The sequence below is a fragment of the Simochromis diagramma genome, unplaced genomic scaffold (assembly GCF_900408965.1).
Source record: "Simochromis diagramma unplaced genomic scaffold, fSimDia1.1 OVJJ01000123.1, whole genome shotgun sequence".
Taxonomy (NCBI): Eukaryota; Metazoa; Chordata; class Actinopteri; order Cichliformes; family Cichlidae; genus Simochromis; species Simochromis diagramma.
The window spans coordinates 1,380,985-1,397,090 of record NW_024386778.1 but is presented as its reverse complement, the minus strand read 5'-3'; the positions used below and the strand labels follow the sequence as shown (position 1 = coordinate 1,397,090).

Here is a 16,106-nt window from a genome sequence, read left to right as displayed (position 1 = left end):
AAACCAGTTCTGGTTCATCCGTTTCATTCAACGATCTGCTTTCACCCTTCTTATTCTGCGTCGCCGCCATGTGCGTATGTAAACAAAGGCACTGCGCATGCATGTTTTACCCATATTCTATCGCCATATTTCATTTTCTTGTCGTTGCCCAACATTACACCGGTATTACTGTGAACGGTATGATATGGCCCAGCCCTACTGAGGGGTAAGTGTTTTACCATTAAATCTCAAGATCTACAAAGACCCAGCGATCCCCAACCAGCCAGTTTCAACACCACCATCATCTGTAAGAAACGGATTCTTCAATAACTGCTCCTGCACGTCATCATCCTTAAACTCTCAGCTCTGCTCCACCTTCATCAAAGGATAATATGACCAGACTCCTGGAAGTTGAGGCAGGAAACGGAGGACGGCGATGTTTAGAAGCGTGCACACGTATGCAGTGATCCAGGAAACGAGAGTTTAGTTCACATACAACTAACCCATTTCATTTGTCACATCTAGAATGCGCTCCCCCATACTCCATCAAACAAAGCCACTGCTAGCTCACAGTCATTTCCCTCTCTCCCAATTACAAATGAGTCCATTAGTGTGTCTGCAGTGAGCCCTGCGCTGTCTCCCAGTAATGGCTTGTGAGATTTCCATCATAATCATAATGGCTCCCAGAGCAGCCATGAGTGCAGATGGAAGGTCGCTCATAGGTAATGAGCTATCTCACCACCCAAAGGGCACGTCTTTTAGTTATTTAGAACTGCATGCCTACGACTTCATGGCTGACATGCGAGCTCGCTTGCGAGCATGTGCTTTGTGGACTCTGGTGACATGTTTCTATGTATGAGGACGCGGGGGCGGATTTAGGAAAGCGAGGGTAGACACGGCCCGGCGCTGATTAACATCATGAAATTGGTGTCTGGGCTGCAACTGTAGATGCTAAAGCACATAACTCAAGCCGACACATGACAGCTAACAGCAAATGCCATCCAGACATTAGTTTGCACGCTGACATCCCGTCTCCCTCCCCTGGCTGTGGAGCATTGCCAAGCAGAAATATCATTAGGGCCAGCAGTGTCAGGATGACTCACCTCCACTTGCCATTCGGAACACATCACATTCTTTTCTCTGGCCTCGGATTGCAGCGCATCTGCATCTTCTGCCAATTATTCTATGAATGCTGGTCTCGGTAACATTTCGAGTGCGCGTGCGCTCGCTGTACTAGCCAGCTAGCTGCCTGCGTAGCCACAGGGATGTGGGACTGGGAGGAATGGGCTAATACAGGGCTGACCCGTGCTTGATTGACCTGAGAGCTGTTGCGATGTGGGTCGTATCAATGAGGTGACCTGACATTTTCCTGTAAGACCTGGTTTTTTCCGAAGCTTTGGTGTCTGCTCTTACAGACCTTCATAAGAGCAATCGATGCCGTGTGGTCACAGTGGGAATTTCACAGGAAGATCTGACCTACATATATGCTGCTGGCTGAGGTCATGTATAGAACCCTGTAATGACAGACTGGACATGTAGGGACAGATCAGGCACAACAATATGTCCACTGATGGGTGAAGTGAAAAACACTGATTATGTCTTCGTCATGGCACCTGTGACTGTGTTAGGAAGCAAGCGAACCTTTTGTCCTGAAATTTGATGTGTTAGAAGCAGGAAAAAGTGTAAGGATTGGAGCAAATGTGACAAATTTCTATGGGTCAGAGCATCTCCAAATCTGCAGTTCTCCCAGTTATCGATCAAAAGTGCGACAGCTTCATGGGTGGCAGATGCACCAAATATTTACACATGAGCATCAGAACCAGACCGTGGAGCAATGAAAGAAGGTGGCCTGCTCTGATGAGTGACATTTTCTTTTATATATATTTTATATCACATGGATGGCCAGGTATGTGTGCATCGCTTACCTGGGGAACATCTAACACCAGGATTTGCTATGGGAAGAAGGTAAGCCAGCAGAGGCAGTGCTGGGATGTTACTCTGACACATACCACCTACCCAATCATTACTGCAGACCATGTACACCAGGGGTCTCCATCTCCAGGCCTCGAGGGCCGGTGTCCTGCAGGTTTTAGATATAACTGTGGGTCAACACACCTGAGTCACATGATTAGTTCGTTACCAGGCCTCTGGAGAATCTCAGGACATGTTGAGGAGCTAATTTAGCCATTTAAATCAGCTGTGTTGGATCAAGGACACATCTAAAACCTGCAGGACACCGGCCCTCGAGGCCTGGAGTTGGAGACCCCTGATGTACACCCTTTCACGAGCTCAACGATGAGTTTCAGGTGTTGACTTGGGCTCCAAATTTCCTGGATATCAATCCGGTCAAGCGTCTGTGGGATCTGTGGAGGCCCCCCCTCAAAACTTGAAGGATCTGTTGCTAACATCTTTGTGTCAGACACCACAGCACAGCTTCAGGGGTCTCGTGGAGTCCAGGCCTCGATGGATCGGGGCCGTTTTGGTAGCAAACGTGGGGCCAACACAATATTAGGCAGGAGGTCACAGTGTTACGTCTGAACGGTGTCAAATCTTTGGTCTGTTAGTGTTATTGACTGTGCTAGTGACTCAGGTGGAAGAGTGGGTTGGCGGTTTGATCCCTGCTCCCGAGTAAGACGCTTGTGATGTCATCAGCCACACATTATTCACTTGGTTTGGTTTGCAGTTGCTTCACTGATAGAATTCATTAATCATTTACTTACACTGATATTATGAGGCGTGTGCATCGTAGCATTGTGTGGTTTTTCTAAAAATGTTTTGTGTCATATTAACCAAGTTTCTCTCTGAGCTACCTGGTGCGGCTGTTTCCTGTCTGGGCGAAAGACAACAACATGCCTGCTCAGCAGCACTAACATGTGCTTATCAGGAACAGGGGTGTTTTCGGTTTACGTATGTTATCTGTGCTTAGTACTGGTGTTTGTTTTTGTTCCCCCCTATTGTGTGTCAATGGTTTGGCCAAACCACTATAAAAGTGACCCTTAGCTCAGTTTGCGAGTTGTGTCCACTTTGGTTGTTTAAGTTTTTGGAAGTTACTTTTTGATTAGAGTTATATTTAGTTGGACCTGCTAATTTTATTTTGAAATCCTGCACTGCCACACGGGTGCAATTCTTAAAAATATGTGGACTACACGTGTTTACACGACTCTCAAAGCATTATATACAAGTGCAGTCAATTTATCACTTTCTAACCATAAGAGATAACAAGATCCAAATGATGCTTCATCTTATAACATCATACAGTGAACTATGAATGCTGGTGAGAATGATCGGACCTCTGGGATCAGGCCTGCCCCACAGTCAAAGACCACTAACGTCCTGCTGCGCTGACTCAAGAGGGATTGTTTATTTACAGTGTATGCAAACTCTTTTCTTTACATCAGTCATTAGGGTGTTTTAATGATAGAGAAAAACAGAGGGGGGTCAGCCACAGTTCTATAGCCAAGCTCAAACACCCCTGGGAGGTCTGCCATCTCCCTTTAATTTGAAATCATTCAGAGGCAAAATGGTAGCTGTTTGATTTATCCCTTATTACATAGCTTCTTAAGAATCTGTCAGGCAGCCTCATGAATTCATTCATCTCCATAAGCTTTCTCTGTGCCACTTAGGCCTTGTGTAATCTGGGTGAGACCCCCTTATCACTTCATTTGCACAAGCAGGAGACTATCAATTCCTGTCCAGTATCTGGAGCACAGGAATTAGAGGTGTTTGGATGTGTCCACACAAAGCTGCAGCGAAAAGAATCTGATTACACAATGAAACACCACGCAGGTGCTCCAATTCACACCCTACATTTACGATATTAGCGAGCATTAGTTAAATATATTTGCCGGTTTATTGCTCATGCTCTTCGGCGTAGATCAAAATCGACAGGCAATTTTCCACCGTGAGTCATTGATGTATTGCCACTGTGAAGAGAGAGACACTTAAAAGCATTTAGCTGGTGCCGAGCTCCACATAGCTGCCTCATAAAAGCAGACAATGGCTGAGCTTAATAAGAAACAGAATGGATCCCATGAGTGTGGAGGACCCATCAAGCTGGGGAATTTCATTTAATTTCCCCGGGGCCATCTATGTCTTGTACACATAATTAGAGCCCAACATGCAATGTTCCTTGTGTTTTGTCAATAATTCCCCGAGGAGCAATCAGGACAAGGGTTGGACATGCCTCTGTGACCTGGGCTACTCGCAACAAGCTCAGCCACCTAATTACACTGCCTCTAACAAGCAATGCGGTGGTGGCGGTTTAAAGCAAAGGATGTGGGAGGGGTTAGGGAGCCGGGCCGAGCCCAGGAGCCGACAGCATACAGCCTCTCTTCAGAGCCCCTCGTGTCATTAAGATTGTTTGTGGCTGCCGCCATGCATGCTGGGACGTCGCTGTCATTATGACAGGCTTGCTTTCTATTTCCCTCATTAAGGATCTACTTCTGTAGTGACTCACTCCCTGTGGTGAAATACACAGCAGGATATTAGAGTTATGGCCCTCTACAGCAGCTGTTTGCTTGGGAGATTTGCAATACAGGCATTTCTGTGGTGTATAATAATCTCAAGTCCATGACTACAAATGCGGCTACTCGAAAGATGCTAGCCAGACTAAATATCGCTGTACAGTTGTCACGGGCTGGGTGTGTGACCCAGCATTTTGAGGTTATTGTATTTGTAGGCATATTGTACGGAGGCTTATCAGGTTGCTTTGAGTTACGGGTTTAGTTTAGGTTACTCTGTGCGTTCTGAGTTATGTATTATGCCCGTGGTAGGTTCCCCTTGTTGTTCAGTGTGTCCACCTGTCATGTTTCATGTCTGCGTCTTATTATGCTTCCTGTTTTATTTTGAAAGAGTCTGGTATTCTTTGCTCGTTGTATTTAGCTTTACTCTCGCCTGTGTTGTCATTATGTTTCACTCCAGTCAGCTGTGTCCTCATGATTACCTCACGTGTGTATTTAAGTCCTCAGCGTCACGGCGTCTGCCTACGTACCGCCTTGTTTCCCTCGTTAGGGTCGTAGTTTAAAAAGTCATAGTTTAGTTCATAGTTGAGCCTCGTTTTATTTATTTGTGTTATTAGTCTTATTTTTGAAACTTAGGCTGCGTTCACACTGCAGGCGAAAGCGCATCAAATCAGATTTTTTTGACCCTATGCGACCCATCTATCCGATCATGGTCTGACAGTGTGAACGGCACAAATCCAATCTGGGTCACTTTCGTATGTGGTGCTGAATCCGATACATATCCGATGTTTTAGAAAGCGACTGCTGTTTGATGGTCAGGTTGCATTAAATCCGTCTTTTACGTCACTGACACAAGACAGACGCTGATTATCAGCTCCGGAGAAGCGCCCGAGAAGACATCGCAAACGCTTCCTGGCCGTCCGGTGAAACTGCTGGGAAGACAACGTTGGAGAAACGTGAACATTTTATTTGTACTGCATAATCTGCAGATTCTGACAGAAATCTGCAGCTATCCTTTGAAGCAGCGCTCCTCTAAAACAGCAATAAGGATCATTATCAGGTTATCTACATTATTATGTAAATAACAAAATAACTTGAAGCAAAAATTGGGAAACGTAAAGTCCGAAGTCTTTATATTAAGGGCCATCAGTCAAACAATACTGTTTGCTCTGGGTCTAAACAGAGCGCGCTGTGTGTGGCATCCTCTTTTGCGCATGCGGGCCGCTTCGAGCGTTCACACTAGAGCGTGTTTGCTGTCGCATTTTATTTGTAGTGTGAACGAGCAGACAAAAACATCGGATTTGATCAAAAAATCAGAATTGAGCATCAAGACCTGCAGAGTGAACGTAGCCTTAGTTTTGTCTCCACCGTGTCTGCTTCTGGGTCCACCTCATCATCGCACCCCGCCGTGACAGCAGCACTGAAGGTGATTCTAGAAAACATCTCCTGCACAGTTAAAAGCACCGCTGGACACCGAGCTAACAACTGTTACTGATTTATTAAGCAGATAACAGTAAAACGGTGGTTTTAATCTGCAGCCTTGTTCATTTGGTACAAATATCACAGGACTTGACATATGACAACCCGCCTGCCTTACATAGCCGGGAAGATTCCACTTCCTGTGAGCTGATCCTGATGTGCACAGCGCACAGAGCCAGTCAATTCTGCAGAAATCACCGGCTTGACAAAAGGGCAATAACGGGGCAGAGGGGGGGAGTCACCGGCCCAGTTGTTGGGGGGGGGGGGCTTACGTGCAGGTGAGCCAGACTTTGACTGACATTCACCCAGTGCGCTGAGAAAGTTTAACCTTGGTGTGCTGGAGAAGCCGCTCTCACAGGGAGACAGTGAGGGATGAAGAGCGAATGTGAGAAAAACTGATTTCCTGCATAACAACCAATTTTTTTTCCTCATAAGCAGCCTGTTTCCAGAGACGCTGGTTTGAACCCAAGGTCTTGCTCCATGTTTTATTAAACACGGTAACTGGCAACACTGCCTCATAAATAGAGATGAGCACAGACACCTGAGGAGTCGGGGCACTGCTTGCTCTTGATCGTCCAGCCCAACACGACCCAGAAGGTTCTGCATACGCAGCACCGCGCACGCTTCTGCCTAGCTGCCCTCTGTTTTGTTAGCATCGCGGCAGCTGATAAATGGCACCATATGGAGCAGGTTCGTAATTGGGAAGGTCAATGATGTTAAAAATGTATGTAATTGAGTTTGACTCGACATGTTTGGCTATTTTTAACTCGCAGCTCAGGCCAGTTTTAATAACGCTGCTTAAACAACATTAGTGCAACTATTAGAAATATGGGGAGAGCTAATGAGGGGTTTAACAGATGGTTATAAAAGCAGTTCAATCATTTACCAAGAATAATACGCCTTCTCTACTCTGCTGATAAAGAATCTCTCTGTTATATCATGTGTGCAAAAGCGAAACAGTGGGAAATAAGCGCCTCATTATGCTTATCCTTAAATATAGACTGGACTTGATATTTCTTTAACTGGGGTTGTGTTTCAACTCTAAAGCCTCTTTGTATGAGGACAATCTCATAAAGTCTTTGATATATGGACACAATTTGCCTGAGAGATTTTTCTTTTCCAGGTCAGGAAAGATGGAAATGGCTTTTTCTTTCCACAGGAGTAAACATCTCAGTCAAACAGCATATTTATGGTTTTTGTTGCTGATAGAATTATTTTCCATCCCCTGTGTTCTCAGCTTGCACTGGGAATTGAATCATTGCCTTAGAAACATGATTCACTGCTGTGACTGTTTTTCCCCCATTCAATTTCAAGGACTTGGCAACCTTGTCCTATTCAAACGTGTGCATTATTACATTTTATTGTTGGCCATAAATGAATGGGGAGGTTGAGCACTCTAGAGGCAAGTGTAACACACATTAGGGCTTGTATAATATCGCATCTCAAGGTAAGAGTCAAACCATCTACAGTTCTGTGTTTCGACACCAAAACCGACACACTATTAGCAATCACAAAGCATCGGGAGGCAATCGAAAAGGCAACGGCGATGTAGCCACGTAGGTTTAGATCATTTTTCTCCTGAATAAGCTGGAAGCTTTCAGGGGAACTACTTTGAATTGTGGACTTTAAAAGCTTCTGACAAATGAAAAACATTTCCAGCTCGTACTCTGTGCTCTGACTCTAAAGGTTGCAAAGCTACACACTTACAATGATGTAAAAATTGACTTTCACAGATCCCAACATTAATGATGTGCTGATCCTGTCCACCTCAGAGGCTGTGAATGCTAGCAGGAGATGACGCTGTGACAGAATGAGGATTTACCTGCTGGGACAATGAGGAGGATGTGGAGCTACTGTAAATGGGTCACAGTGACTGTAAAGGAGAATGCAGGGGGGGCGAACCCCAGAGGCTAGCCATACTGCTGACTCTCAGTTCACTATCACAGCTCTGTAAGTCTCACTGGCTGTGCTCCATTAATAACATTAGCGCCGGCTCGTTTCTCTACGTTCTAGATTTGTCTCATTTACAAAAATGTGTTACAGAAAATAAGGTAAGAGGGACATTACACAGCAGAAAAAACATGTCGACAAAAGAAATGTTTAGCACGTTTAGCACGTGCATAGCGACGCTAAATCGTGGAGTGTAAAGTCCATCAGAACTGTAGCTGTGGGCGGGGTGGGTGAGGTGACAGGCGCTAAGAGGAGGGGAGGTAGCGGGTGGGACGGCGTGTGCGTATGTGTGTCTAGGGAGTGATGCTGCCTGCTGACCTGGTCATCCATTAGACAGGGTCCATCCATCCAGCCCCCAACACACACCGCCACCTCCTCCACCCCCTCCACCCGAGGCCCATCATTGCGGCTTTCTGCCAGGCCTGGAATCTCCACATTAATTTCTCATCTGTGGCGCCCTAATGAGCTCCGCCTGCTCGTCCACCTCTGAGACCTCAGTGATTATCAGACAGGGGGGTGACCATTTGTCAATGGCAAGAGGTGGCATTTACACTGCTGACCTTGCTGCCAAGGAGAGCGGAATCAAAATTAGCAGAGCAAAGAACAGAAAAGCCATCAGAAGCTCTGGAGAGCAGCCGCCGCGCAAACACGATCCGCTCAAGGATGCTGTCCAAGTCTCCGTCTGTCTTTTGTTGCTGCTCCTTTTGGTGAAAACTGCTAAACTTGTATTTGCACATTCACACAAACTTGATAACTGAAGTGTAAAAGCAGAATAATCCTATTGTGCTTTTGCGGCGGTGAGCGGAGGCCCTCGGTTTGCTGCAACACAGAGCGGTGGGCGGTGCACACCCCTCGGTGGGAGCAGGGATTTGCCGGTTATTGGATGGAGGGGAGCGGTGTAGGTCTGTGACACCCGCTAACCTTGGCCAGTGCTGCTGGGACTTGGAGGGTATCCATCACCGTGGCAGCCCCGAGACCCAGAGCGGGGGGAAAAGCCACAGAAGTTGCCGGGGGAGGGAAAAAAGCTAGTAAAAATTTAATGCACTCCGCAGAGCAGTCATGTCATACTTGGTTATGGAAAATAATCCCAGATGCCTGCAGTGCTAAAATGGAGCTGTAATGTGCTCGCCTCCTAACCCGGCCTGACAGCCATGATGTACGACTACCATTACCGGAAAATATCACTTCAACTAACCCGTGATCCGGCTCCGCTAAGGGTCATATTATCCATGAGGAACAAATTACACTCCCCCAAAGTAAATACAAATTTCCTACACTGACTGGGTACAAAGCACAGAGCGGGGAGGGGGCAGGCGGGAATGTTACCTATGACAACGCTCTGCAGAGTGACAAGGATGATAAAGTACATGACAAATCACTGGCTGACAGGGTACTCTAGTGCAATCAGCCTCAGCCTCGGCCTAGCGAGCACCCACTCAAGCCTGTAAACACTACTCTCTTCCTTTGGAGGGGGCAAAACACATAATCTTTTAACGCTGACAAGTTGCTCTCTCCTTTTTATTACTCATCCTTCCCACTGCGGCGGAAGAGGAAGGGTTTGGGGTGAGGCTGTGTGGGGGGATGGAAGATATAAAACGGTTTTATGTACAGTGCTGCTGAGTGATTGAGAAACACGACTCTTCTGCTATAATTGCCCGAGGGCAAACACAGCAAAACAATAAAGGAGGAGAAACAGCAAATATATTACTGGTTCAGATCTTTATTTTATGTCAAGGACAAACAGGTTCCTGCTTGGATCCCTTGCCTCCAATAAGAGCAAAGCACAGCGAATTACAGCACTCTGCTGCGCGGCCGTTAATAAGACGCAGAACATTTTCAGAATGGCATTTACAGCTTGTGGCTACTGATAGAGCGAGTAAATAACACTTAGGAAGGTGTGGTCTATAAAAAAGGCCGGAGGCAAGAGGAATAAAAGCTACGCGGTGATAAAGTTGTGCAGATTACAGTATAGACTCATTGTCTTCGCTGAGGGCCTAAGTGCATGATTGGGGAACAGGAGCACTTGAGCATTAGCGCACATTGGTGCGAAAATGTTTGACGGGCAGTTTCAAGGTGCCACTTAGTAAGAAGGAAAAAAAAAATCACTTAAGCATTCGTGAGTCCAGACAGAACCGGAGCCTCTCGACTATATTACAAAGATCCAAGACGAGGTGGAGAAATCTACCACTGCTAGATTAAACGTTGAGGGAATGTTTCAGTTTGAAAATAAATGAGGCAGGCTGCACTTACACTGATAAAAAAAATCCACATTATTATTAATATATTTAAAGTGTGTGGACCTGTCAGAGGCTCCTAAAAGACTTCACTGCTTATGGACCTTTGGAGGATGAGCGATACCTGATGCTACAGAGCTCAGCGAAGTGGAAATGAGCTGTTCTCCACGAGTCCAGGCCCGTGTGACCGCCTGATCCTGTTCGGACACCTCGATTCTGCACCTTGGAGCAAAGGAAGAGCCGAGCCATGACAGACGGTAAACAAGATCATTATTCAGGAAGAACGGCTCACTTCCCCCCACGCATAGTTTCAGCCCCCCAAAAACTGCCCTCTGAAGGGACAGTTTCATGCACACCGGCTGCTGGGAAAGAGATGCTAACAGTACGAATACAGGGCTAATAATACCAGTGTTGTGCGGCGAGTGACTGCTGATAGGCGTCCTCCTACCTGTCTCCCAGCATGCCATTAACATGTCACGCTGCAGAAGGCCCCGTCCTACGGGTCACTTTGTAATGAGCAAATGCTCTGACAGTTTCCAGCACACGCAGAGACACACTCGCACAGCGACACGGGATCGCGTGCACACGGAGAGCTGTCTCTTATCAGAGCCCGGCAGCTCCACGGCAGAGGCCTTCTACGCCAGGCAGAACATGATTTCTCCTGGGAACACTTTTTCCATTTCCTGCTTTTGAAGGGAAACGAAATAAGCCACGTTTGTCCTCATCTGAATACATTTGACCCATTAAAATGACTCTGCTCTGCCGCGGCGTTGCAAAGGAGACCGCCACGCTCACAGAATGCAAATGACAGCAGCGGCACTGGGCGTAGCGTGCGAGGCTCCTGGCAGGAGCAGATAGTGGCAGGTGACGTGGACTAAGGAGGGCCGTTGAGTGGGAGCTCCAATTACTCCTTACGTTGAAGAAGAACGCGTGAGTCAGCCCTGTCATAGGGGTCCCCGTTTACTAATTCACTCCTCTGTTACTTTAACACACAATTAATCAATGACAGGAAGGTGTAGTCGGTGCTGTTCATCAGGAGCGTAACGTGAGCCAGGGTGAATTAATACAGTCACTGGGGGGATTACCGTGCTCTCGCTCTCTTCCTGAAACAAGAAGGAATTGCCACCGAGACAAGAGCAATTTAAATCGACAACACTGAGTAATGACTCAATTTGCTGCAGAGTCTAAACACTACAAGCAAATGGCATTACTAAATCATTAGAGCACATCTAGCTCTCTGGTTAGAATTCAGTGGCTAATATGGCTGCTTTTACAATCTAAAGTACGCTCAAACTGAGACCTGGATTTTAAAGTGCTTTACAACCAGGATAGCAACAAACGTTTAAACACTTACAGGTGCTTTTATTTTACCCAACCGTGACCATCCTCATCATTGCATCACCACATGAAAGAAAAACAAGAACCCAGAAGACGAAACGCTGCACGGGCGATGCACGTTTACGCAACGATGTCCAGCGTCTCGTTTGAGGATTCGATCGTGGCTCCTCAGAGCACTCCAAAAGTAATCGGCGTGACTCGAGCTCACCTCGGGGACATTTTAAAGACAGAGCGCGAGCCTCTCGTACCCGCCCCTTACACAGCTGAGAAGATGATGCATTTCCATGAGCCTCGGAGGTCCTTTACCTTCTAACCAACAAAAATGTCCTCCTGCTCAGTCACCTTTAGCTTTCGGACCTCACACAAAGAGCAGAAGCTCTACCACTGAATCAGATCTGAATCTCTTTCCAACCACATACTCATAAACTCATATCATGTCTATGGTGTCTGGATACAAAGTCACTTCAAGCATACAAACCTCTGGATGCCGTTCATTTGATTCCTCAGGTTCTGACACTGATGATGACTCCTTTTAGGCTTCTTCTTCTTCTTCTCTCTGGATGTTGAAAAGCTGCTTTTCAGCGTTTGTTTGCAAAATAGGTTAAGAAGCTTGCAGCACCTCTTTGGACGGGGCCAAGAACTCCACGTGTAACTGATCTGATGGACATCATTGACCTCAAAACAACGCCTCTATATTCTTACTTACAGCCATAAACGGGCACATTAGCTTCTTTACTTGTGTAACCTTTAAACGTTTGCCAACATCTGTTATGATTTCTTTTCTTCTCTGAAATTACAGGGTGCCCAGTACTTGCTCTAGGACACGAGAACACCAAAGCTTAATCACTTTTTCTCCCAGGAGAAAAAAATGTATATGAAAAGTTGCTATTCCTGCATCTGGAGTCATTTAGCACTACAGTTTATAGTTTTTGCAACCTTGTAATTGTGTATTTTCCCAGTACAGTCAGTTTAATTTAACCCAAAAACCACTAAAGTAAAAAATAATTAAAGCAAATAAATACATTTAAGAAAAACTGAGGTTGTACACAACTCAGCATCATCAGCTTTCCCACCATGGCCCATGGCTTATGTTCTATAACCTGTTGAAGTCCATGATATTCACATAACTCACATTATTTTGGCTTTTTCCCTGAAACACTTCCAGACTTTGTTAAATCTGTAGAGCCTGTTTGCTGCTAATCACTGCTGTGTGTTTCGTTGCTGCTGTAACAATGTAACTGCAACAAAAGTGCCAAAACTGACGCAATGAAGCTCCAACACAGGAAGATGCTATAGGTCCTGGCAGGAGGTGGTTTTGCTGGGATTACAGAAACAGAACTACAGTGAAGACAAATGCAGGAGCAAAAAGAGCGCGTCACAGAAACAGACGGGCAGACACCAGCATATAGGTGGATGGAGAGATACAGAAATAGACGCCGTGCTGCAGACACGCTCGTCTGTGCTTTAAGTAACAGAAAGCCTGGCTGCCGGAGCAGTCTCATTTAAATGTCATTGAAATCCTAAAAAGCCAGAACAGTTCAATTTAGATTTTGCACATCATTAAGTCATTCATAATTAATGCGCAACTAATTAAGGTTTTGTCATACTTATTAACAGGATGTTTAATTCTAATTACATTCAATTCTCAGTCTTAAAGTAACATTTGGATCTTTTTAAAACACTGATAAAAGACGCTCGAAGGGATCCAAGCACATTCAGCCCAATGTGAAAAATCTTACCTTGTCGTCCTGGTCACTCTCAGTGTCGCACTGCGAGAGAAGGAAAGAGAAAGCTCAAATTAGGAATAAGATGTCCAGTTTGTGGGGTTTTAAACAGTTTGCATTCAATCCCAGTGCGTGTGGTCACCATAATCTCATTCATCTTATCAACTTTTTAATGACAAATTTATCACATAACTTGTATTCTGGACCTGGATATCATCAGATCAGTTCATTAGCTGATCCAAGCAGCAGAATGTGAAATAAAGTGAATTTCTCATGAGCGCCCGTGCCCTTGTTAACACTGGGCACCATGTAAAATTCAGACAGAGCTGGAATCTCCGAACTCTAATCGCCACTGGAATTCTAATAGCATGATGTTGTTGCTGCTTCAGGCTGGGGATGGCAGATTGACACGAGGAGGAAAGGAACTTGGTAATGGTGGGAGGAAAAAGGGGGCTAGATTTCAATTTTTTGTTCCAATTTCAATTTCAAGGTCCACTTAATTCTTTATCAACTAATTAGCGTGATGCTGGGTGAATGGCGGCCCTCGTAGTTGTGCATATGGCTGAGGTGCAGGGAAGCACTGGAGTCAGTAATGAAAAAGGCACTGGGGGGGAATACGGGCAGGGGCTGGTACAGCGTGTGGGCAGGAGTGCGAGGAGGGGTTGGTGGGTGACGATTAAAGTATGGCAGGAGTGAAGGGGGGGGGATGATTGACGGCCCACGGAGTGAGCGACAGAAGGCCGTGTCATTTCTTCCTTCCATCTCGTGCTCTTTTTTTTCTTTTTGCTGATCTGGGCCCTGCAGAGCTCAAAGGTAGCTGGCTGGGTTTGTGGCTGATCTGCTTCTCGGGCTGGATGGTAAAAAGGGGGCTTGCGAGCTCAGCAGGAGCATAGCATCCAATTTACAGGCCTGTCCCGCACAGCCCAAGGGGCTGCCTGCGGCACACTGCCATGATGGTCAGCTCCAGCAGCTCATAAATTATGCAGAGGCAATAAACGCACTGGGCAAACACTCCTCAGACGTTCCCTGCTCCATTTCGCTCTCACTCCTTCTCCGCCATACATTCCAACCCCGTTTTAAGACAGCGCGCAGGAGCCCTGATAACAAATAAAGATAACGACAGACGACGGCAGATCACGATTACGCGCGGGTGTCTGTGTAATATTAAAAGCTCCAAACTGCGTGCATTTATGCATCTCTTCCAGCTCCTGAGTAAATAGGCGTGTCTGCCTGCATCGCTCTCTCGTGGCCTCCCACACAGACTAACGCCGCAGACGAGATCAACGGCGTTCAGGCTTTTGAGAATGTAGCAACAGTGACGCGACCGAGCACTCATTAGCCGCTTCTCTGTCTGTGCACGACGCAAGCAAGCGAGGGGTTCAAATAATTGACATAATTTCAGTTTTCTGCATTGTGTTGTGATCCACGAAAAAAAGGAGTCTAGCCTTTCTTCCCCGTGTTCCCTTTTTGTTCTTATTTTGCTCTCCCTGCTTCCCCCGCTCCTCGGCTGTGCAGCCAATTGCTTTGATTGCCAAGATAGAAGCCGGCTGGAATGACTTGCCCTTGCTTGTGAAGCAAATGGAACATGCTAATGGAACTCATCGTATTACCCGATGCAAAAGTGCCATAGCTCATTACTTTAAGATAAAGGGATATCATTGTAGACGGCAAGCAGAATTGACTTTCTGTGCTGCGACTTGATGATGATTTAATCAACTGCTCTCTTTCACTTCTCATCCCCGAGCCTGTCGCTTTCGCAGGTGCCGCTAAACGAAGCACTCACACGGCTAGTGGGGGAGAGAAAAGAAAAGAAATTGCTGTCATTACTTTCCCCCCCTAGGAATAGAGGTATGCAAATTTCCCAAAGCGACAAAGGGTGGGGGGTGGAAAAGGTGGAAAACTTAATAAAATGGAAATGCCTTTATAATGAGCAAAGTAAAAAAGCCTAAGATCAGGCCTGACAGCCGAGAGCAGGCGATCTGAACGTCCACGACGCCAAAGCTCCCGTGAACTCTGTGTTCGAGCTCGGGCAGGAAGTAGTAAATAATAATATCTCGAGAAGGATAAAAAACACGTTTGAGGCAGAGCTGTCACTCACTGAGAAGTGATCATAGTGAACGAATGTTTCGCTTCATGCACAACCCGAGGTGGGGAAAAGTCTGAGTACCTGATCAGGAGCCGAGGTCTGCACTTCACAGCTGGAAGTGTCAGGAAACATCGGTACACCTCATCATTAAGACTGAGCATTGTTTTTACAGGTTAGCACGAGCTACAGCTCTGTGTGATACAACAGCTGCTGACATGCGAGCATGAAAAAAACAAAAACCCGCAGCTATGATTAACCACGTCAAAAACACTTTAGAGCAATCCTGGGACGCCGCGGCAACTGAAAAGACATATGTCAGGCGTTTAAAACAAATCTATTGTACCGAACAGAGAAAAAACAACAAAAGTGGTGCCACTGAGATCACTGACAGGCCGAGGTAGAAAGTCTTATTTAAAGCAACAGTAATGTACAGTAAGGAAACCATTAGTCCTGGGAGGGGGCTGGCAAAGGAAAGTGATAGTCTACCAGGCCCGGTGCCATTTACACAGGACCTGCATTATACTGTACAGCTAGACCCCAGTGTTTAGTTTAAGTAACACAGGAATGTCAAACATTAGCTTCAGCTCTAAGAGCTGTTGATGTTGGCCTGTATCCGGACCACTTCTGATTGCCGCTCTGCTCTCACCCGGGCCTCTCTCTTGGCTGAGTGCTCTTACAAATTTCCCTACACTCTGTCCAAGCATCGAGCCTTTTGTTTATATTGGTCTGAAAGTAGAAGTAAATTATTCTTGTCCTAAATCCTCTCCAGCTGAGAGCAATACTGGCCCAGTAGAAGGGGAACAGAAGGAGCCACGGGCCGAATGCTAAACGACGCAGCCGTGCTATCGTCTGTAAC

At 46.2% G+C, this 16,106-nt stretch overlaps 2 protein-coding genes across 12 annotated transcripts in view; one reads left to right on the top strand and one right to left on the bottom strand.

Moving 5' to 3' along the window:
- Nucleotides 1-16,106, top strand: part of LOC120720571 — a 914,567-nt gene that overhangs the window by 219,074 nt on the left and 679,387 nt on the right. The window lies entirely within an intron of this gene.
- The window catches only part of auts2a (activator of transcription and developmental regulator AUTS2 a), a 327,329-nt gene that overhangs the window by 102,149 nt on the left and 209,074 nt on the right, over nt 1-16,106 (bottom strand). For all 11 annotated transcript variants that reach the window (XM_040013088.1, XM_040013079.1, XM_040013071.1 and 8 more), the window contains one exon: nt 13,180-13,209. In XM_040013088.1, the coding sequence (XP_039869022.1) occupies nt 13,180-13,209 (30 nt within the window). The remainder of the gene's footprint in view (nt 1-13,179; nt 13,210-16,106) is intronic.